This window comes from Aspergillus stella-maris (assembly GCF_047715825.1).
Source record: "Aspergillus stella-maris strain CBS 113639 unplaced genomic scaffold BDV14scaffold_45, whole genome shotgun sequence".
Taxonomy (NCBI): domain Eukaryota; kingdom Fungi; phylum Ascomycota; class Eurotiomycetes; order Eurotiales; family Aspergillaceae; genus Aspergillus; species Aspergillus stella-maris.
In genome coordinates, this window is record NW_027396839.1 from 186,819 (window position 1) to 206,427 (window position 19,609).

General features: G+C 51.7%; 9 protein-coding genes across 9 annotated transcripts; 5 read left to right on the top strand and 4 right to left on the bottom strand.

The window, feature by feature from the left end:
• Positions 1–95: 95 nt before the first annotated feature.
• Positions 96–1,146, bottom strand: BDV14DRAFT_202283 (uncharacterized protein; the record flags this gene model as incomplete). The annotated part of the gene is made up of 3 exons (XM_073773981.1): positions 96–553; positions 627–1,093; positions 1,142–1,146. The coding sequence occupies 3 exons, from the start codon at positions 1,144–1,146 to the stop codon at positions 96–98; spliced, it is 930 nt and encodes a 309-aa protein (XP_073625999.1).
• A 403-nt stretch (positions 1,147–1,549) lies between these two features.
• Positions 1,550–2,710, top strand: BDV14DRAFT_191226 (mitochondrial carrier domain-containing protein; the record flags this gene model as incomplete). The annotated part of the gene is made up of 5 exons (XM_073771466.1): positions 1,550–1,664; positions 1,727–1,767; positions 1,817–1,912; positions 1,965–2,438; positions 2,498–2,710. The coding sequence occupies 5 exons, from the start codon at positions 1,550–1,552 to the stop codon at positions 2,708–2,710; spliced, it is 939 nt and encodes a 312-aa protein (XP_073626000.1).
• Positions 2,711–3,782: 1,072 nt separating this feature from the next.
• BDV14DRAFT_202285 (uncharacterized protein) lies at positions 3,783–4,604 on the bottom strand (the record flags this gene model as incomplete). Its single annotated transcript, XM_073773982.1, has 1 exon — positions 3,783–4,604. The coding sequence occupies one exon, from the start codon at positions 4,602–4,604 to the stop codon at positions 3,783–3,785; it is 822 nt and encodes a 273-aa protein (XP_073626001.1).
• A 519-nt stretch (positions 4,605–5,123) lies between these two features.
• BDV14DRAFT_202286 (uncharacterized protein) lies at positions 5,124–5,819 on the bottom strand (the record flags this gene model as incomplete). Its single annotated transcript, XM_073773983.1, has 1 exon — positions 5,124–5,819. The coding sequence occupies one exon, from the start codon at positions 5,817–5,819 to the stop codon at positions 5,124–5,126; it is 696 nt and encodes a 231-aa protein (XP_073626002.1).
• Positions 5,820–6,288: 469 nt separating this feature from the next.
• BDV14DRAFT_202287 (uncharacterized protein) lies at positions 6,289–8,586 on the bottom strand (the record flags this gene model as incomplete). Its single annotated transcript, XM_073773984.1, has 5 exons — positions 6,289–7,219; positions 7,269–7,730; positions 7,781–8,256; positions 8,304–8,456; positions 8,530–8,586. The coding sequence occupies 5 exons, from the start codon at positions 8,584–8,586 to the stop codon at positions 6,289–6,291; spliced, it is 2,079 nt and encodes a 692-aa protein (XP_073626003.1).
• A 277-nt stretch (positions 8,587–8,863) lies between these two features.
• BDV14DRAFT_202288 (PHD finger protein) lies at positions 8,864–9,713 on the top strand (the record flags this gene model as incomplete). The annotated part of the gene is made up of 2 exons (XM_073773985.1): positions 8,864–8,963; positions 9,013–9,713. The coding sequence occupies 2 exons, from the start codon at positions 8,864–8,866 to the stop codon at positions 9,711–9,713; spliced, it is 801 nt and encodes a 266-aa protein (XP_073626004.1).
• Positions 9,714–10,204: 491 nt separating this feature from the next.
• Positions 10,205–14,045, top strand: BDV14DRAFT_191228 (glycoside hydrolase family 92 protein; the record flags this gene model as incomplete). The annotated part of the gene is made up of 7 exons (XM_073771467.1): positions 10,205–10,349; positions 10,481–10,590; positions 10,641–11,449; positions 11,498–12,181; positions 12,227–12,786; positions 13,166–13,893; positions 13,983–14,045. The coding sequence occupies 7 exons, from the start codon at positions 10,205–10,207 to the stop codon at positions 14,043–14,045; spliced, it is 3,099 nt and encodes a 1,032-aa protein (XP_073626005.1).
• Positions 14,046–14,418: 373 nt separating this feature from the next.
• Positions 14,419–16,073, top strand: BDV14DRAFT_177404 (uncharacterized protein). Its single transcript, XM_073769407.1, has 6 exons — positions 14,419–14,615; positions 14,668–14,822; positions 14,876–15,231; positions 15,292–15,564; positions 15,614–15,724; positions 15,775–16,073. The coding sequence occupies exons 1-6, from the start codon at positions 14,443–14,445 to the stop codon at positions 16,006–16,008; spliced, it is 1,302 nt and encodes a 433-aa protein (XP_073626006.1). The 5' UTR covers positions 14,419–14,442; the 3' UTR covers positions 16,009–16,073.
• Positions 16,074–18,077: 2,004 nt separating this feature from the next.
• BDV14DRAFT_177406 (alpha/beta hydrolase) lies at positions 18,078–19,130 on the top strand. The gene has a single exon (XM_073769408.1). The coding sequence runs from the start codon at positions 18,159–18,161 to the stop codon at positions 19,047–19,049; it is 891 nt and encodes a 296-aa protein (XP_073626007.1). The 5' UTR covers positions 18,078–18,158; the 3' UTR covers positions 19,050–19,130.
• The last annotated feature ends 479 nt before the right edge of the window (positions 19,131–19,609 follow it).

Genomic DNA, 19,609 nt, shown 5'->3' on the forward strand with positions numbered 1-19,609 from the left:
CGTTCTGGCAATCAGATGCGCAGCTCCCCAATCCCTCCCAGATACTTCAATGAGTCTAACACAAAGCGCTCACCCCTTGACGCGGCGGTCTATCCTCAAAGATCCTCAAAGATCCTCTTCGGATTCTCCCTCATAATCTTCACCCAAACATTCTCCCCAACCCAGCCCCTCAAATTCTCTAAGATCGCCACATTATCAACAACTCTAAAAGGCTCCTTAACACTCAAATCCTTATTCTGGGCCCGCTTCTTTCCCTCCCCCGTATGTGGCCAGTCACTACCCCAAATACACATCTCCGGAATCTCTTTCGCAAACGTCTGGATGATAGGTCGGGTATCGTCGTAGCAAGTCTCTGTCTGCGTTGAAGCTCGATAGAGTCCTGAGATTTTAATAATGACTTTCCTCAGTTTCGCGAGGCGGATTAGGCTGTTGAAGCCGCTTTGTGATTGTGGTCGGTCTTTCAGGGTAGGGGGGAGCTTTGACGAGCCGAGCATACCGCCCATATGGTCGGCGATAATCGGGACGGGCAGTGTGAGGATGGACTCGAAGAGCTCTGAAACTTCCATCAGCATCTTCTTCTATTTCAAGTCGAAGATGACCAGTTGAGTACGTAGGTAGGTACATACCATCCCAAACCCATTCCGGCACAAACAACTGAATCATCCACCCAGGCAAATCCCGAATTCTCTCAGCCGCTTGATGCAGCACCATACCCAGCCTCGCAACATCCACATCCCTCCCATCAGCCTGAAAGTTCAAGCGGATCCCGCGTACACCGAGCCTATGCATGACTGCAAGTTCTGCGTCTGTTATGCTGTGGATATCAATGACTGCAATTCCGTATGCTCTTCTTCCCTGGCGGTGGAGTTCCGCTAGACATCTTAGCAGGACCGTGTTGTCTGTTTTGTAGGGGGAGGGTTGGACGAGGACGAGTGTGCTTTTGGGATCTTGGTGGGATAGGTTGGCGTTGAATGTCAGGAGGTTTGAAAGTGGTGCGTCGTCGGGTGTGTATGCGCGGTCTGGGGCATAGGGGGTTATGGAGGGATCGAAGACGTGTACGTGTGTGTCGAATGAGCTGGGTGGTAAGAGACAACTAATTGGTGGTTAGCCAGGTATCATTGTTTTGAAGAGATCGGTTTACTTCATTCTTAATCGAGCAACAAACCTTGTGGTAACCTGGTTTCGTTTTGCTGTCGTTGGCTGTAGCAAAATATATTTCTGGTAACGAGGACAAATTGCAACGAAGCGGGGAACGAAATATCATCAACGACAAATACAAATGCCTTCAATTCAATGTCACATTTATGAGACTACCGGTCGGGTCGTCATTACAGCATCTGGAGTTGCTGGTATGCTCGGCGTCACTCCAACCTAGACAAGGGATCGGATGGATCCGACACCATTAGCGAATGATCATCGGATGGATCCGATGAAGCAAGTCCGCCTCATTTCACCAAACAAGACAACGGATGATAAAGCAGTGCTTCCTAAATACAAACTCTAGACCAAGCAGTCTCTTTGCTTCGATATCTCGGATAGTCTTGGAGAAATGGCAAGTGCAACGCAGCAGCTCCATGGGGCATCGAGCCTTCGTCCCGTCGATGAACGGCGGCCGATACCGTATCGAAATTTGGCAGTGGGCGCGGTCATGAATGTATTTCAAGGCAAGCGACGTGTTTTACCTAAATTTGTGTTTCATCGAAAGTAGAATGCTGATGGGAAGCAGTAACAACATTGGGGCAACCAATGGAAGTCCTCAAAACACATGTATGCCCTCCCCTTCTTTCGCATGAGGCCCCAGCTGAGAGCCGGCCAGTTGGCTGCAAACAGGCATGATGAGATAAAAGATGCCATCAGAAAGACTTGGGCGCGGGGCCGTTGGACCGCGTTCTATCAAGGACTGATTCCCTGGGTACGCTACCTAATCTCTTGTACCACCAGGTATTGACGTCTGACTACCACAGGCATGGCTCGAAGCCAGCACAAAGGGCGCAATCTTGGTCCTCACATCAAGCGAAATCGAACACTTCATGCAAAAAAGCTTCCCCAATGCACCCTCAGCCTGGGGCGGAGTTCTTGGTGGTATCGGTGGTGGCTTCGCACAGGCATATCTAACCATGGGGATGACGACCTGCATGAAGACTGTCGAAGTGACTCGGTCCAAGGTGGCTAGCCAGGGCACGAAGCCACCCGGACCAATGGAAGTATTCTTCCAGATCCTTCGCAAGAAGGGAATCCGAGGCGTCAACAAGGGCGTCAATGCCGTTGCGCTCAGACAAGTCACGGGATGGTCGTCGCGTATCGGGATATCGAGATTCGCGGAGGATAGTATTCGCTCGACTAGGGGGAAGACCAAAGAGAACAAGTTATCATTTGGTGAGAAGATCCTTGCTTCGACGATTGGCGGAGCGCTGAGTTGTTGGAATCAGCCATTTGAGGTAGGTAATCTTACCCATGGTATCAGGGCTCCGAGTTATACTGATACTTCGCGATGCAGGTCCTGCGAGTCGAGATGCAGTCTATGACAAAAGACCCAACGCGGCCGGCAAAGCCGACCATTGTCTCGACATTCAAGCATATACTGGCGAATTCAGGAGTTAAGGGACTATTCAGAGGAGTTGCTCCTAGGATTGGGGTCGCGACTTGGGCAACGATTTGTATGGTAGGGTTCGGAGATACAATAAAAGCTTTGGTCGCCCCAAAAGCCTGATGAGCTCATCAGGCGAGGGATGTTTGCGAGATACTTAAGATACCGAGAATTGCATTCTGGAGAGCTTTGTAGAGTCCCGTCGTCGTGCGATGCTCGGAAGAGGAAGGAACGCCCTGCCCCGTATAAGTGCCTGTAAACAAAGGGAGTCACTTCTTTTCCTCCTCGTCATGGCTCAATATCGTCCACATTATTATTACGGAATCAAAGCGACCGGTCGACCTATTCTTCCTGAACATTACCATCCATCAGTTATCCGAGATGCAAGCCCAGAACTACCCGACTACCTATGTCCCCAAGACCCCTTTATGTCCCATCTGCCCCAGAGCAACAATCCGCCGTCAATGCCTCGAGAATCAGCACGTCACATCCTGTCTGTTCTGCGGCACATCTTATACATCCCGAAGCCGCGCTTGCCCCGAGTGTGATAAGACAGCCCCCCTCCTGAAACACGAATGGAATCACACACTCGCGATGGACTGGCTAAAGGTCGAAGAGACTCAGTACACAGGTTTTGATCTGGGCGCATGTTTGCTGGCAATCATCGGAAGTAATATTGACGAAGAGAAGCGTCTGCTTATAGAGCAGTCGAGGCAGAATGAGGATATCGAGGCTGAATGGCGAAGGGACCTGATCACAAAGGCGTCGCAGTTGTGTAACGCGGAGGACCATGAGATACAAGAGGCAATTCTTGTTTTGCGAGACACTGATGCCAATGCCGACCAGCAGAGGATTGAGAATGCAATAGGCACTATCAAGGGGTATGAGAAGAGAGCGCAGCCGGCAATCATGGCCGCGGTGGAGGCTTTAAGGATGCTTAGGGAGTCCCAAAGGCTAATCTTGTACAGAGCGGCTAGGAGGGCTATTGGTCTTGAGTAAGTCAGTGAACTTCTTGTGGAAGGTTGTCTTCTGTGCAGTCTACCTTGCTGCAAAGAACTTTAGAATTAGTCGAACTTGTATCAGTATGGAATGCAGTAATGGAACTAGATAGAACAACCAAACCGCCCAAACCTAACAATATGAAAACGCCCCAATATGCATGTCCTATGAGGGCCTAACCGAGCAGAGTATCTATCTACTTAGGCAACAACCCCTCCCTCTCCAACAACTTCCTAGTCCTACCACACTCCCTACTCAACTTCTTCAACGCCTCAACAGCATTAGCATGCGGGTTATTCTTAAGCAGCTCCCGCAGAAGCAAACCAAATGCCTTTCCAAACTCCTTTTCGCCCGCCTCTAAGTTAGGCCGCAAGAGCGAAACGCATCCAAAAATCACGGTAAACCGCATGGGGTCAGGGCCCTTCGCTGTAGCAATCTTGCTTGGGTCCTGGATAAAGCGCAAAGCTTGCCGAAGCTCAGTGTGCATGGGTACCAAAATATCAAGCATCTCGGAGGCCCTGCGCAGAATGATAGCGTCGCTCATGGTTTTTTTCTTGGAGAGCTGGAGGAGGTGTTGGAGTTCTGGTTCTAGGGATTCGGCGAGGGTTTTTTGCTTCTTCGTTCCATTTTTGCTGTCACTCTCGTCAGCCTGGGACTTGGCTTCGGCTCTTGCATTTAAGGGCCCGGGGCTCTTGGGTTTTGCAGTCACCGATTTCTTCCGAATATGCCTGTTCGTCTCTAGCCACGCCATTGCGCCGTCATGATCCCAGCCGAATATGGAGTTTCCGGCATTGCAGCGTTTACACCGTACAGGGGTGCCGGGTATCACTAGCCCCGCTCGCTCGCCGGGAGACATGGAGCCCGCGCAGGCTTCGCAGGGGATGATGTGTTCGAAGTCGATGCAGTTAAGGCCGATGGGGTTCTTGCACCAGCATCTGGGGATTTCTGAGGTACCATTAGACATGGTGGTGGTTAGATTTGGGATGTTTGCGTTGGGCGTGCCTTGGGGGGACTCCATGTTGGGCTGGGTTAGTTTGAGGCTGGGGTGATTATGCAGGGCCGGGGGGTTTATTAATACGTATTTCTACTCGGTGTGCTGAAAGCCTTTTTCGGGGTAAAGCCATTGTTCTTTCAAGAAAGAGTATATGTTGGTCTTTGACTACTTGGCTTCTTTAGCGGGAGGAGAGAAACAATCATAATAGAGAATCGAATGAAAGTGGGCCGGCAAAGAAACGGTAGCATGCGAAAAGGGTCTAACTTCAGTCCCCCAAGCCTAGCTGGAGAGACAATTTATGATCCTAGCCCTACCTATAGTACTTACAACATGATATTAAGACAGGAACTACACAAAACTTGCCTCAGTAAGCGGCGGAGCTTCGTAATAATACCAGGTATAGGAAGGCATATTTACTAAGTTGTTCAGCAGGACAAGAAGTTTCAATTATGAGTCAAGCTAAGAGTTGGTAAATCCACCAAAGATAAGTGGTCCAGCAAGCAAGTAAAGCAGTGTAAAGATGCAACGCAGGTAGAGACGTGGCTATAGCCTATTCAACCTCTTCATCTCAATACCATCATCCTCTAAATCCCTACCTAAACCTTCCCTCTGCTCCCTCTCAACAACATCAAAGATGCTAAGCGCAGTCTCATATCCGTAACCAGGCTCAGGCTCAGGCTCAGGCTCACGCAGACGCTCAGCCTCCCGCCTCTCCTGAATCTTCATTTCCCGTCGATACTCAATCTTCCTCTGCCTCTGAATCTCGCGCCAGCGCTCAAGCTGCCGCCTCCGTTCAAGGACATACCGCGCATCCTCCTCATCCAAAACCTCCTCCTCTTCAGCCGACATATGAACCTCCCTCACCCTCCTCTTCCTCCTCGCAACACCCGACATACCCTCCCTTTCCTCCCTTGTGAACTTCTCATCCCAGTCCTCCTCAATCTCCTGAAATACAACCCCCTCGAGACCCCTCATCCAGCTCCAAAAATCGACATCCCCCAAAACGGTCTTAACAAACCACCCGCGCCAGAACTCCTGGTCGAAGTCGTTCCGCTGCTCGTCTTCGCATGATGTGCAGTATCGGTGTTCGGTGGGGGAGTAGCAATACCCGCATTTGAAACAGCGGATTATGTGGTTTTGCCAGGAGCAGGTTATGCTGGGCGGGGTGTGGCAGGTTGGGCAGTAATTTGGGTTGAGGGGGGCTGTGGGGGTGGTTTTTGGGGGTGGTGTTAAGTTCATTTTTGTTGTTGTATGGTGGTTCAAGGTGGATTGAGATCGGTATGGAGAGTGAGAGATGGTTGAGTTGAGGTAGCAGTGTCAGAAAGAGAAAAATGGCCGGCCACCTTTCGCAGGTTTGACATTCTCATGAAGGGGAGAAGGGTGTGTAAGAAGTGAGAATCCACAAAGAGCTTTATTGATGTTTCACTTGAAGGATGCCATACATAGGGGATGAAAGGGGATTGTGAAGGTTGCTGGAAATCCAGCCAATGAAAAGCTGACAGGTTTGTGAACAAAGCTCTTCAAACAGATTCTTTCATTCATTGTGACTATGGGAAATACCGTCAGAGGTTGTTTGGGATAATTTCTGCCTAATGTTGCATGAGAAAGCAATTCACAGCGAAGATATCGACGGTTTGATCGGTTGAGAATCCAATGTATATGTACGAATTCAGTGAAATAAAAAGGTAGTCCATGTTGTTCGTATATACTACCTCTGCAGCTTCTGAATTTGCGACGTAGTCGACCATCCTAGATCCGCCTCAATACCGCGGAGTAGATCAATGACTATCTTCCGCTCCTCCGGCTTCTCCATGCACTGACCAACAGCATAAAGTAGAGTCACCATCTGCACCCGGGCTCCCACCTGCGGACGACCAAGCGCTATGCCACATATCTCACGGCAGCGGTGGTCAACCTCTTTCGTCAGGTCGCGATAGCCCTGTAAACGATCGAACGAGGTAGAAGGGCCGGCAGTATCATCCGCTGGACGATTGAGTGTTAGAGCAAGTCGACCCCAATGGTACTGCTGCATTGCGGCAGCACAAGAGGTTGAACTGTAAAATATCTCCGGAAAGGGTGTGTAGTCGTTGTCGGAGAGTTTAGGAAACTGATTCGGTCTGTCAATTCGAAGACACGGGCGGAATGTCTCAGGTAAGCGCTCAGCCCAGGCTTGGAATTCAAAGGATAGCTTAAGCCATGTTCCAATACTCGATGGAGCGTCATGAGGACGGGTGCTGGATTCTCGGGATGAGGCAGAGGGTTCAGGTGACGGCTGACCAACCCATTGCTCTAGTTGGGCCTTTTTGGATGCTGCCAGGAAGTTTGTGAGCTTGTTGAGAAGCCGCGTTAGGGTATTTGTTGCAATTGCTTCGGGTGAGCTGGTGAACTTTTGGAATGCCTCCTCTGGAGTGCATGAGTTTCCTTGGTCGCCAATGGGTATGCCTGCGGCCTGCCACAGGGCAAAGTCATCAGAGTCCAGATGGGTGGGTAATCGATTGTAGTATGATGCGAGATAGTCTAGTTTCGCATAATTCCAAAATACGGCACAAACGCCCGGTGGAAAGTGAGCGGACTTTTGATTACCTTGTAAACATAGATCCATGAGCTGACTGAATAGTGGCTTCACTCCAGCAAGGTACCTATTGAGAAGTCAGAAGAGTGAAGTGTGTCCGCAACAGGAGAGCATACGACTGCCAATTCTCCCCTGGCTCCTCCAAGATCTTATAGACGGTGAGGATAGCAGAGCTGGCCAGGAGGTTCTCGGTCGTCTTCCACGTCCCATCCGAGGATGTATCGAGATCAGTTCGGCCGCGCTGAATGCTGAGCCAGCGATTGACTATAGAGATTGGCGCTTCGAAAATGGCCGACGTGGCAACCACGGCGTAATCTGAAATAAGAGTATTCATTTGTGAGACAGCCAGATAGTAGTAGTGCACTGCCTTCAGATTCCAGTCGACCTTTTCAACATTCGGGTACGACTCCATGGTCGAAGGAGAGGTGAACCGGCCCCCTCCAGTGGCAGCCCTAACGCCTTTCAGCCTCGCCAGTTGGAGCGCAGAAAGGGCTGCGATAGCGGACCGCAGTGACGGTTCATCGATGGCTCGGACCGGGAGATATGCCGTAAAAAATTTCCCATCAGTGACATCGAACCTGCATGCTGATGTTAGCGAAGACGACGAAACTAGAGCCATCCTGCCTACCAAGCAGAAATTGCATCGCAAAAATAGCGAACCAGAAAGCAAAGCTCATGCTCAGTCCCGGTCATCAGCTCGGAGAATACGTCATGGAATGCCTCCTGTCCGCCATTATCTGACGGACTTCTAGGCAAGCTCGAAACCCCTGGCAAAGGCCGGGGTAGGTATTGATTGGTCATGGTAAGAGGATCGGTGCTATGGTTACCCAAGGGTATGGATGGCGGCCCTGCGCGCATATACTGCCCTTGCCATGGATGGGGACCGGAAGTATCTGATGCTGCTCGGCTGGCCGGGTCGTCTGCACTTGAAGCCCGAGATGACTGGGCTGTAGGGGGCTTATCCTGTCCTGCACCTCCAGCGTTAACACGTCCGCGAAGCTCGGGAGTCGCAGGAACAGAAACAGGTTGAGATAGAGGCTCGGCAGGACGAGCTGAAACATTTGTTCCAACCGGTTCTGGCTCGGGGTTACGGGGTCGTTCCGTCTAACAGTGTAAGGATATGATCCGGACAATGAAAGTATTTGACTCACCCGTGGAGCTGATTGAGGCGCATTGTCCGGGTATGGCGCGTAGCGACGTCTTACAGACTCGCCCTGGTCAATGAACTTGCGGGTCTGAGGAAACCCAGGGCAATCAACCCCGGCCTCAGTGCATCGTTGACATTTGGGATGTGTCTCGTCGCACTGCACTAGTTAGCATACGGTGGAGCTGGAGGGCCCAGGCGCCAAGGCCAACAACAACAATGGCAGATCAAACCTTGAGATGTCTCTTTTTGCAACGCTTGCAGGCTTTGTTGGACGGTACTCCGGGCATGATAGCCTCTCAGCAGTGCCGCCAGCAACAAGGCGAGAGAAAAAGAAGTACCGACATGCAAGAATGGACTGAAAGAGCGAAGAGTGTTGAGTAAATGACCGAGACCGGAAGTTCGGCAGTCTCGGAGAAAGCGGCGAGAGATAAGGCGGAACTGGATCAATGTTGTTCCCCGTATTTCATCAAGAGGCAGGATGATCATGTGATCTCAACACTGGATACACAGAGCAGTCACGGTTTCAATTTTCCAGTCTCTTTCCACATCTAACACATTTCCATCATGCTGCGGACGGCGAATTCGGTTGCTCATACGGCAGCTTCGAGCCCTCACTCTGCTTCAGTTCAGCGCGCCCAACAACCGATATACACCCATTGGATTGGTACGCAACTTCCAACACGCTCTTGGAGTGCCTCTGACGCTCTAAACAGAATCGGGGAGACCCCATAACGCCATTTGCTCCGAATGTCGCAAGCCGAACGAGCTTATGCCTTGCGCGACATGCTGCAGGTCTTACCATAGAGCTTGTCTGTCGCCCGTCAGTTTGTCGGCACAATCTGCGCCATTCCAATGCCCGGCATGCTGTTCGGGACAGTGGACTCCCTCGCTAGGGAATACTGATGACCCCTCAACATTTGTCAGTGCGCCCAGGTCTCATCCAGGCACACCGATCATACATGGTGCGACCAAGGGACTTCGGGGTCCAGCCGCACCAATGGCAGCCCCCGGCTCGACACAAGCAACGCCTCGCGAAATGCAAGGCGCATCCGCTGCTGACAGTCTTGTGGCACCCTTGGATGCTTTTGATCCTAGCATACTAACGCGAGCACGAGAATTTCTCCGCACCCAAGGCGGTTTCCCTGAAATCCAAGATTTCTCGCCGGATTTCTTGCTGAAACTAGGATCCATGATGACCGAGCTGGAACTTCACCGAGAACGCGCCCAACAGCTGGTCTCTGAGAACGCCCAATTGCGGCAGGACAATGCCAACATTAGAACCTATTTGGATTCCAATCTTGCGACCGGTAGACCGGTAGTTAATAGCCCGGGGGGCGACTTGTCGTTTATTCGCCGGCCATCTCCTGACACGACTGGGAAGACCTGGGATAGAATCGTGATGGACCTGATTTAGTCACGGTGCAATGGCCCCAAGGTCGGCGACGGCTGAACCTTATTCTAGTGGAGGCGCAGAGTCAAAAAAACTTGGATTGGAATAACCGCCTCGAAACCTTGGGCCTATGTTGAAGGTTGAGTAGCCGCCGCGTTACAAGACGAGGTGCAGCTTCGCGCTGGAATCCGGGCCAGGCCTTATCTTGGCTGAACTCCTTGCTCATCACCGGGGTCTGAGCCAATAACGAAGGGGTAGTTGCGCCTTCTCCAGATTATCACCGGCGATCCCTCATCGTGACTACCCAATGGGACGATCCCCCGCATTTCAATTCTCGATGTAACATGCTTGTTGTGCGGGCGCGTGGAGTTCCTTATTACTTCTGTCTCCCTGTCTCGGTTCCCGCGTCAAGAGAATGTCACTCATTCCAACCGCCACTGCAATTCCAGTCGCCCGACACGAAGAGCACGATCAAGAGCCAGGATAGGTCAACATCGCACACTACAGTGCTTGCCATGGTACGCCTTTTGCGACAGAACTCCCACGGGAAGGCCGTTAGTCTACTGCTATATGCCTCGGCAGCAGGCGCCCAGGGTAGCCGACAGTCCGACTTTGACGTGCTGGACTTTATTGATCCATTTATCGGCACCGAGAATGGAGGTCAGCTTCTGTACACATGGATCGATTATGGACCTGAACTCATCGCCGCACAGGACACTCGTTTGCTGGAGCTACTTTGCCTTTTGGTACGTCTAGCGACAGACTTCGCGACCACTGCTAATCTACGTCAGGCATGGCCAAGGCAGTAGCTGATACGCAGGGCGAAAATCAGGGAGGGTTCGCCTACGACACAACGCATGTCACCGGTTTCTCCCACACCCATGATTCTGGAACCGGTGGTGTAGGTCTACTGCTCTTGCGGTGAAGCCCACCATGCTGATAAAAGGCTAGGCTTCTTCGATGGGAAACTTTCCTCTTTTCGCCCATCCAAACTGTCCCGACGACAATCTAGCTAAGTGTAGTTGGGAAGTCTCCGACAGGGCAACGGAGTGGAAGCGCGACTCTCTGAAAGCAAGACCCGGTTATTTCAGCATATCGCTCGCAAATGGTATGAACGCCGAAATGACCGTCACGAACCATTCCGCTCTATATCGATTTAACTTTTCCGACGCGACCGGGGACCTCAATCCTGTTGTTCTTCTTGACATCATCGATCTTCCAGAGTCTCGAAACAGCGGCAATGCCTCGGTCAATCGTGACACCGGTCGATTTACGGGCAGTGGTAATTTTAATCCGAGCTTTGGAATGGGTACATATGACCTTCACGTCTGCGTTGATGTTAAGGGTGCCAACATTCGCGACACTGGCGTGTGGGATGGTGACGGTCCGGATACGGGCAAGACTAGTGTATCCGTCAGCTCGAGCGCGTCATCCGGTGGTACGTTTGTCAGATTTGATACCATCGCGGCTGACGATTTGATCACTGCACGGGTTGGCGTGAGCTTTATGACCGTCGAGCAAGCCTGCTCCAACGCCGAAAAGGAACAACCCGACTTTGACTTTGACGGCACTGTGGCGACAGCCGAGACTGCTTGGAGAAGCAAGATGGGAGTCATCGAGGTGGATGCGGAGGGTGTGTCGGACGACCTTCAAACTGTCTTCTGGAGTGGTGCGTACCGTGCAATGATCAGCCCGCAGGACTATACCGGAGAGAACCCACTGTGGGAAAGTGATGAGCCGTACTACGACAGTTTCTACTGGTAGGCTCTATCTCTTCAAACCGGACGCCCGATGTTAACACTGTCTAGCATATGGGATTCTTTCCGCGGTATTCACCAGTTACTTACACTCATCGACCCCATCTCCCAGTCGCGGATGATCCGGAGCTTGGTGGACATCTATCGTCACGAAGGCTACCTACCCGACTGCCGCATGTCACTTTGCAAGGGGTGGACTCAAGGTGGTTCGAACGCGGATGTGCTCGTCGCCGAAGCTTACCTGAAAGGCGTTGCAGACGTCGACTGGGACACTGCATACGAAGCGATTGTAAAAGACGCAGAAGTTGAACCGCAGAACTGGAACGTCGAAGGTCGAGGCGGGCTTGAAAGTTGGAAAAATCTTGGATACATCCCGAAGAACGACATTGACCCAGGTACTGAAGGCCTTCGTACGCGCAGTGTCTCGCGAACCGTCGAGTATGCCTACAACGACTTCTGTATCGCTCTGATGGCGGACAAACTAGGCCACACTGCCGACCGTGATAAATACTACGAGCGCTCTGGAAATTGGCGAAATGTGTACAAGGCAAACCAGACAAGTGAGATTGAAGGTGTCGATACTGGTTTCACGGGCTTCCTCCAGCCTCGTCTGGCTGATGGGACTTGGGACTATCAAGATCCAATCTTCTGCAGTCCTCTGCTAGAGTTCACCTCCTGCTACCTGAATGAAGACGGACATGAGACATATGAAGGCAGTACCTGGCTGTACACATTGTAAGTCCTTTGTGCCTCTGGTCCAGAGGAAGCTAACTTTCCCAGCTTCGTACCGCAAGATATGGCCGCACTCATCAAGACTCTAGGGGGTCCAGCAGATTTCGTCTCGCGACTAGAGTTCTTGCACGACTCGGGTATTCTCTATCTCGGCGACGAACAAGCATTCCTTACGGTTTTCCAATTCCACTACGCTGGTCGGCCCGCTGTATCATCTGAGCGAGCGCATTCATACATCCCATCGCAATTTAACACCACCACCGGCGGCATCCCAGGAAACGACGATAGCGGCGCAATGGGTTCCTTCGCTGTATTCAGTATGCTCGGACTATTCCCCGTTCACGGCCAAGACGTGTACCTCATCACACCGCCATTCTTCAAGGAAGTTAGCATTCGCAACGATGTCACGGGCAAAGTAGCGACGATCAGGAACATCAACTTCGACCCGGCATACAAGTCCATCTACATCCAGAGCGCGACTCGCGATGGGGAGCCATGGACGAAGAACTGGATCGGTCATGACTTTTTCATGGAAGGGGGCGTGCTAGAGCTTGAACTGGGCGATACGGAAAGTAAGTGGGGAACGAAAATTGAGGACCTACCTCCCAGTCTGTCGGAGTATGAGTGAGGTTGTACCTGGTGTCTTGGCCGTGGGGGCTGCGCTGGCACTGGAGAGTCTGACGTATGCGCAGTCCGGAGCAAGTCCGGCTGGCGATCGTGACTCGCGGAGATCCCTGCTTTCTCCATAATCTTTCCAATATAACGAGGGGTCCCCGCATGAGCTCTCAAATCTTTTCTCCTCTCCAACTCCTTGTAATCCTCTTCCTTTCATCGTACTCAAACCCCCATAGACCCTTAGACCTCCTTCCTATAGAATGGCCCTCGCACGCAGACTCGCCATCCTCCCCGGCGGCCTCGGTACCTTATCTCCCCTCCCCCTCACCACCAAACGCCTTTTACTAACCATTGAATTATTAAAATAAAAAGGCGGCCTAGGCTCAAGCATCGGCAAAAAACTGCACTCCCAAGGCGCGCGCCTCGCAATCCTCTACGCGCCCTTCGAAGCCTCCCGGCGCGACGAACTCCTTCACGCAGGGTACTACAAAGACGACGCATCACCCACCGCAAGCAAGAACGACATCCGCACCTACGAGTGCGACATTACCTCCCCCGCCAGCGTCCAATCCGCATTCGCAGCCCTAAACGAGGAAATGGCAACCACGAATACAGAAAAGGACACCGATCGCGCGTTCCCCAGCATCCTAATCAACACAGCCGGATACGTTTCCTTAAGCGATATGCATCTCACACCCCCCGAAGAAACACTAAAGCATCTAACCACAAACGTCTACGGCCCAATGCTCTGCGCACAGGCATTCGCGAATCTATACTTCGCCGCTTCCAAACTCACCTCCTCTCCTCCCCCGGGGCGCATCGTCAACCTAGCTTCAAAAGCCGCACACGTAGCGCTGCACCAACACGGCGCATACTGCGCTTCGAAAGCTGCTGTCCTAGGACTAACGCGGTGCATGGCGAGTGAGTGGGCGCCGAAAGGGATTACGGTGAATAGCGTGAGTCCGACGGCGGCGTGGACGGAGTTGGGGAGGAAGGCTTGGGGGAAGCCGGGGGTTAAGGAGGAGTTGTTTAGTAAGATTCCGGTGGGGAGGGCGGCGTTGCCGGGGGAAGTTGCGGATGCGGTTGCGTTTTTGTGCCAGGTTAGTATTTCTTTTCTATGTTTTAGGTTGGAGGGGGGGATTGGAAGTGGTGGTTAGGGCTTTGGCTAATGTGTGTTTGTACTGTGCAGGACTCGAGCGGGATGATTAACGGGGCGGATATTAAGGTTGATGGGGGGTATACGATTCGGTGATTTGGGAAGGAAGTTCAGATTCTAGTTAATTGATAGTGGTATGGTTGTGGTTATTATTAAGTTTGCCTCCTTTCTAAGAGTTTGAAGTCTCAATGTTTTGAGTTCCAGCCAGGTAGTAAGCGGTGCGACACTTTCCAGCGAAGACATATATATGTGACGGGATAGATCCGGACAACCATAATTTCTTGCAAACGCAAACTTAATTGTAGTAAAGAAGGGTACAAATAGTAACAGGATAATGAGAAGTCAATAAAAGAGCCTCCTAAGTCGGACAAGACCAGAGACAGCCTTGTAGGCGCAATCTCAGCTCAGCCTCACACGGACTAGGCGATCGCGCTTCAATTGAGGGGTCGGAAAACTAACACCCACCGCTGTCTTGTCTAGTGTTAACAACGCAATGGAACACGTCTTTAATGATCCTACAGGTTTTGAACCCTTCACAGAAGGAGATGTCCCGCTTGATGAAATCGATCTTCACGTTCTGGACTGGCTAGATGGCCTCGAATGCCCGTTCTCACGAGAACTGCCGATCGAGCAGCTTACCCACTCTACGCCCATACTCAGAGTCATGTATGACACTTCCCTAATTTCAAAGCTGAATAGAACCACTGACGATAAGAAGCGACTTTCCCGACCGTGCTAGACCTGGTGGTTTGTTGACCGAGGGTCTGCAGTGGCTGGTGCGGCAGTACGGCATCCCCACGGCACTGATAGAAGGAGAAACTCGTTCGGTGACGCATGGTTTTGGGTCGCTTGATACTAGCGATGAATATCGATGTATTCCCAAATTCCACATTTGACGACGTGAGAGCTAGTGCTGACGATGCCAGGCTGCTGGTTCAATTACCTATGCAAGAACATCACCATTGCCGAAATCCCTGGCTCAGGACCGGTTGTCTCTGGCCCAAGAACAGGTCGGCACAATAGACAAAGCGATTATACATGGGTACGATCATCTTTCTTCCTGCGTTGGTCATTGAATCCGAAAGCCTCGCCAGAAATCACGTTGATATGTTTTGGCGAGCACGGGGTAATGGATCGCTTCCAACGACTATCGTACAAGGCTGTTAAGGATGGGGTTGTGCATGATCCTCTGAGTCTGTTTGCGTTGGTCCTCCATGATCTCTCTAGCTGGATGGATGAGAGAGCCTGGGATTTGGCGAGCGCGTTTGGGGGTATCGAATTTGTATGTTTCTTCCATATCACCAAATATTGCGGCAAAATACCATTACTGACCAATGAACAGAGAGCATTGGCGTTGCATCGAGAGAGAGAGACCTTCACGGGTCTTCTTAACATCTCAAAGCACATGATCTACCTCCAAGAAAGCTCCGACGCCGCTCTGGAAACGATGAAGAAGCTAAGCCATTACCACGAAACGCTGCAATCAAGCGGAAATGACCAAAAACGAGCTGCGAGGGTGACAAAGGCAGCAGTAACCCAGGTAGAGACCGAATTCCAAGCAATTAAGCTGAGATTGAGGAGCATGGATAGACGGATGCAGAACGTGATATCGCTGGTGAGACCTTCTTCCTTATATCGGCTGTCGAGTCTACTGACATGAACAGTCATTCCACCTAGTCACTCAAGAAGGCAACGATGTCCTCCGCACAGACAGTAGTACCATGGCAACAATCGCCTTTGTGACGCTGGTGTTCCTGCCTATAACGACTGTATCAGTAAGGTCCCTAAAGCGTTCTGATATGTCGCTTACTGACCACGCTGTCAGACAATATTCGGCAGCCAATTCTTCAATACTGCCCCCGACAACACATCGATCGAAGTATCAAAAGACTTCTGGATATTCTGGGTAATATCGACGCCGTTGACGCTGGCTGTGCTACTGGGCTGGACATTATGGCAAAAGAAGGGGGCCATTGGCGAGCGTGCTGACTGGAAGCGAACGCTAAAGTCGTTTCTGGGACGGCGAGATGAAGTTGCTGAATTGAAGCAAGGACATTGAGATTAATGGAAAGATAGCGATTGTGTTGGGTATATAGTATCCAACTATCACACTTCGAAGTTCGTATGCCGCTTTGTAAAAGGAGTAAATCCACGGCGACGACGTTGATCTCCATACAAGACGGCGAGATGGAAAGGTCTCAGACCTAGTGGGAAATGATCGTTACGCACTGTAATACACTCGGGTCGCCCTTTTTTCGAAAGTGCTGTCATCATTGTCATAATACGATAAATTGACAGGCACGGTTGGTATTGCTCAAGCAGAGAAGGAGGCCTCTGGCACCGCAGTCCATCGCACCTTCCTCTAATAGGTGAGAGTACCATGAGCAAACTGTGAAGGTGCGATCGAGCATGCGCCTGTGCAGAGCAAGACAGCTCTGCTCATTTTAATTTCCCATGCGCACCTGGTTATGGGAGTGCAGTATCCTACTTCGTTCCACATTGGTCCAAGATCTGAGAGAGGAGCCGTTGTTGTCGTTTCGAACGGCTATGTTTGGCTCTATGGCATAAAGGTAAGTAAGGCTCCAACTCGCAAACGGATGCAGCAGAGTAATAGTCGTTGGATGGGTAGGCCCTAGGCTTATCGGATTCCTTAGAGTACCAAGATGCGAAACAAAAACTTGCGCTTTGTCTGATGGAGACAATTCCGACGGAAGCACTGGTTTGCTGCGCTTTGGCCTTTTCATCGTGCGAATCCACCCTGGTTCTATCGGACCCGTACAAAAGCAACGGATATCGAGGGGAAATGAAAGTCTCCAGGTACGGTACTAAGGGTGCAGCTAACCTGCATTCAGCTGTGTGTTTTTACACCGCATTCCTGCGTCAAGAAAATTAATCAGGGCTATCGGATAGTTAGGACACCAGCGGCAAGGCAACACTTAACGCTGAATTGAGAACTGTCAGGGCAGGCAGACGTTGTGATACCTGGTAACCCACGACCGAGCGTTAAATATGCTGTATGCAGGGGCAAATACGGCGGAGCTCGTGGACTGTATGTTGACCGTTCCCCGGAACTACGGATGAACTTCAGTTTGGACACGTGCGGAGGACATGTGTCTGCACCTGCTCATGAACAGTGCGGTGGAAGAGCCGTATCCGAAACCTGGTTGACGTATCGAGAGTTGACCCGCGGGTTCAGTTGCCTACATTTCTTATCTGTTGAATATGAATCAGATAAATGAAGGGGAAAGCCAGGAGAGGCCTCCTTCGCATAGTCTAGCTAGTTCGAGAGAGCCAGGGGGGTACTATCAGCAACGGTAAGTGACTGGTGATTTCACATGGATGGGAAGGTTGATACTCTGCTGAACTCCCTCGAGTCCGCCAGACCCCCTGATGCGCGGACATGCAAGAGGTTCCAAAGATAGCAGCATAGATAGATGCGACAAGTCGGAATATGTTGAGCAGCACAGAGCTGATTTCCAAAAAGAAACAATCACCGGGGCCTACCATCTGTCATGCTAGATCGCAGTCGATGAGGCCGCAGGACTCGAGAGCAGGGATAATCCAGCCAGATCCTGTCGGCCGACCATGCTGAGCCTCCAATCTAGCATCATGACGCTTCGTATCCTCTACAGAACAGGTTGTGATCATGCTCGACCGACCCAAACAGGCAAAATAGCACGATCCCTGCCCTTATATTCAAACGAAACGTGGCGTTGATGAGATCGGATGACTCGCGATCGATTGGGGACGATCCGGTCCTTGCTGCCGACCCAGATATTATCTGGAACCTGCAGGGGTCTGTAACAGGGGCAGTATGAATCAGGATTGTTCGGAGAGTCATGGTATCCCCACACAAAGTCACCGTGGTACATCCAATCTGCCTAACCGCCGTGGCGGCGACGTCTCGGGCACAAGGCACAGTATGCTGATCAGATTGAGATACGAGCCAGCAGGGAGGTAGGTAAGGTACCCAGCGCCCAGCCCAGACGAGGAATTCTGGGGCTGAAATGGAATCGACCAATAAAGAGACAAATTGAACCTGTCAGCGAGTCAGCGATCAGCGATCAGGCAACCACGCGAGCGCTAACAGTCCAAGCTGGGGATCCCTGTTGCTCACCAGAGTTTCCAGTCCTCATTTACAACCCAAATTGGAAAAAGGAAGGAGTACATGGATCGATCGTAATCTCCAAGAGAAAGTGCCGCTAGAATATGGCCCTCCCAACAGTCATCCTCGTCCACGGGGCCTGGCACACCCCCGCAAACTACGCCAGTTTCATCGCCGCTCTGCGCACACAGGGGTTCCCCGTCCACTGCCCCCTGCTCCCCAGTTGCACCGAATCCCTCCAGCCCAAAGCCTCACTGGAAGATGACATCGCGGCCGTCCGGGAACTAGCCTCTTCACTGATCGCAACTGGACAGCGCATCCTAATGATCATGCATTCTTATGGCGGGGCCGTCGGATCCGAGGCAGTGCAGGGCTTGGCTGCTCCTTCTCCAACTTCAACTTCCCCGGGTGGACCTGGAGGAAATGGATCTGGGGCAGCTGGAGGCGTTATCCACCTGCTCTATCTCTGCGCGTATATTCTCCCGCCCGCAGTTTCAGTCTGGGACATTGTGGTGGAGGCGGGATTCGATCGGATCTTCGATCAGTATGTGGAGACTGCGGACGATGGCAGTATTTTCCCGCTGGATCCGGCGCTGATGTTCTTTGGTGGAGACGAGACTATGCCTAGAGGGGTGATCGATGAGGCCTTGAAGACGTTGGTCCGGTTTCCGCGGAGTGCGCTCACCACCCGCATTCAGGCTGGGCCTGGAGGTCGAGGTCGCGGAGGTGCCGAAGTTGATATTATTCCTGGCGCTGGCGATGGCAATCTTGGATGCCCTAATCCCGTCTGGGCTTCTATCCCCGCGACGTATGTCACTACAGCGCAGGACTACGGAGTTCCGAGACCTTATCAGGACATCATGCTAGCGAAGGTGAAAGCGCAGGGGGTGCAAATGCGCATTGAAGACGTCGATACGTGTCATAGTGTGTTTATCTCGAGGGAACGCAAAGTGGTTAGAATTGCTGTCGAGGCGGCTCACGATGAGAGGAACTGAACTCAACCCTGCGAGCGCCATGTCTTAGATGGCGCAGTCCATGATCTGTAATTCCGAGTCTTATTCCGATCTCTAGATAGCATCATGCAATGTCTTGCGAGACGTTATATTCCTAGCCTACAGGAGATAACTATGACCAGCTAAGACTCGCAGCTACAGTAAGCAGGATCCTGTCATCTCAGTCGTGGAGGTACATAATTCGCCCCTACGTCCCCTAAGCCTGTGCTTGGCCGAAAGTAGACGAAGGCGGCTGAAAGAGAATACATCTTAATAGCACTGATAATATCACATGTCGCGCACGCTTCATGCGAGCTTGCACTGCAGCCTTATCGACGTCAGAGCAGTCAGCAGTCAGACGAAGCAAATTAATTTATCGAGGATCTCGCAACTCCGATAAACTGTGTCGGCTGGCCTCGTCTCAGCTTGAGTCACCGTCACCGTCACACAGACCGTTTTGGCGTTATTCGTTCCCCTGCACTGCGCTGCATGCAAGCTCGGGGAGAACATGTCGGGATTAGGGAAAGATGACCTGTCACTCTCTGATTCGGAACTGTTCGGTC

Excerpts from the sequence above, each read along its gene's own strand:
- BDV14DRAFT_177406 (XM_073769408.1), top strand. The coding sequence starts at position 18,159 with ATGGCCCTCCCAACAGTCATCCTCGTCCACGGGGCCTGGCACACCCCC.
- BDV14DRAFT_177404 (XM_073769407.1), top strand. The coding sequence starts at position 14,443 with ATGGAACACGTCTTTAATGATCCTACAGGTTTTGAACCCTTCACAGAA. Across the intron at positions 14,823-14,875 it reads TACTAGCGATGAATATCGAT|GCTGCTGGTTCAATTACCTA; the intron begins GTATTCCCAAAT and ends TGACGATGCCAG. Across the intron at positions 15,725-15,774 it reads TGCCTATAACGACTGTATCA|ACAATATTCGGCAGCCAATT; the intron begins GTAAGGTCCCTA and ends CCACGCTGTCAG.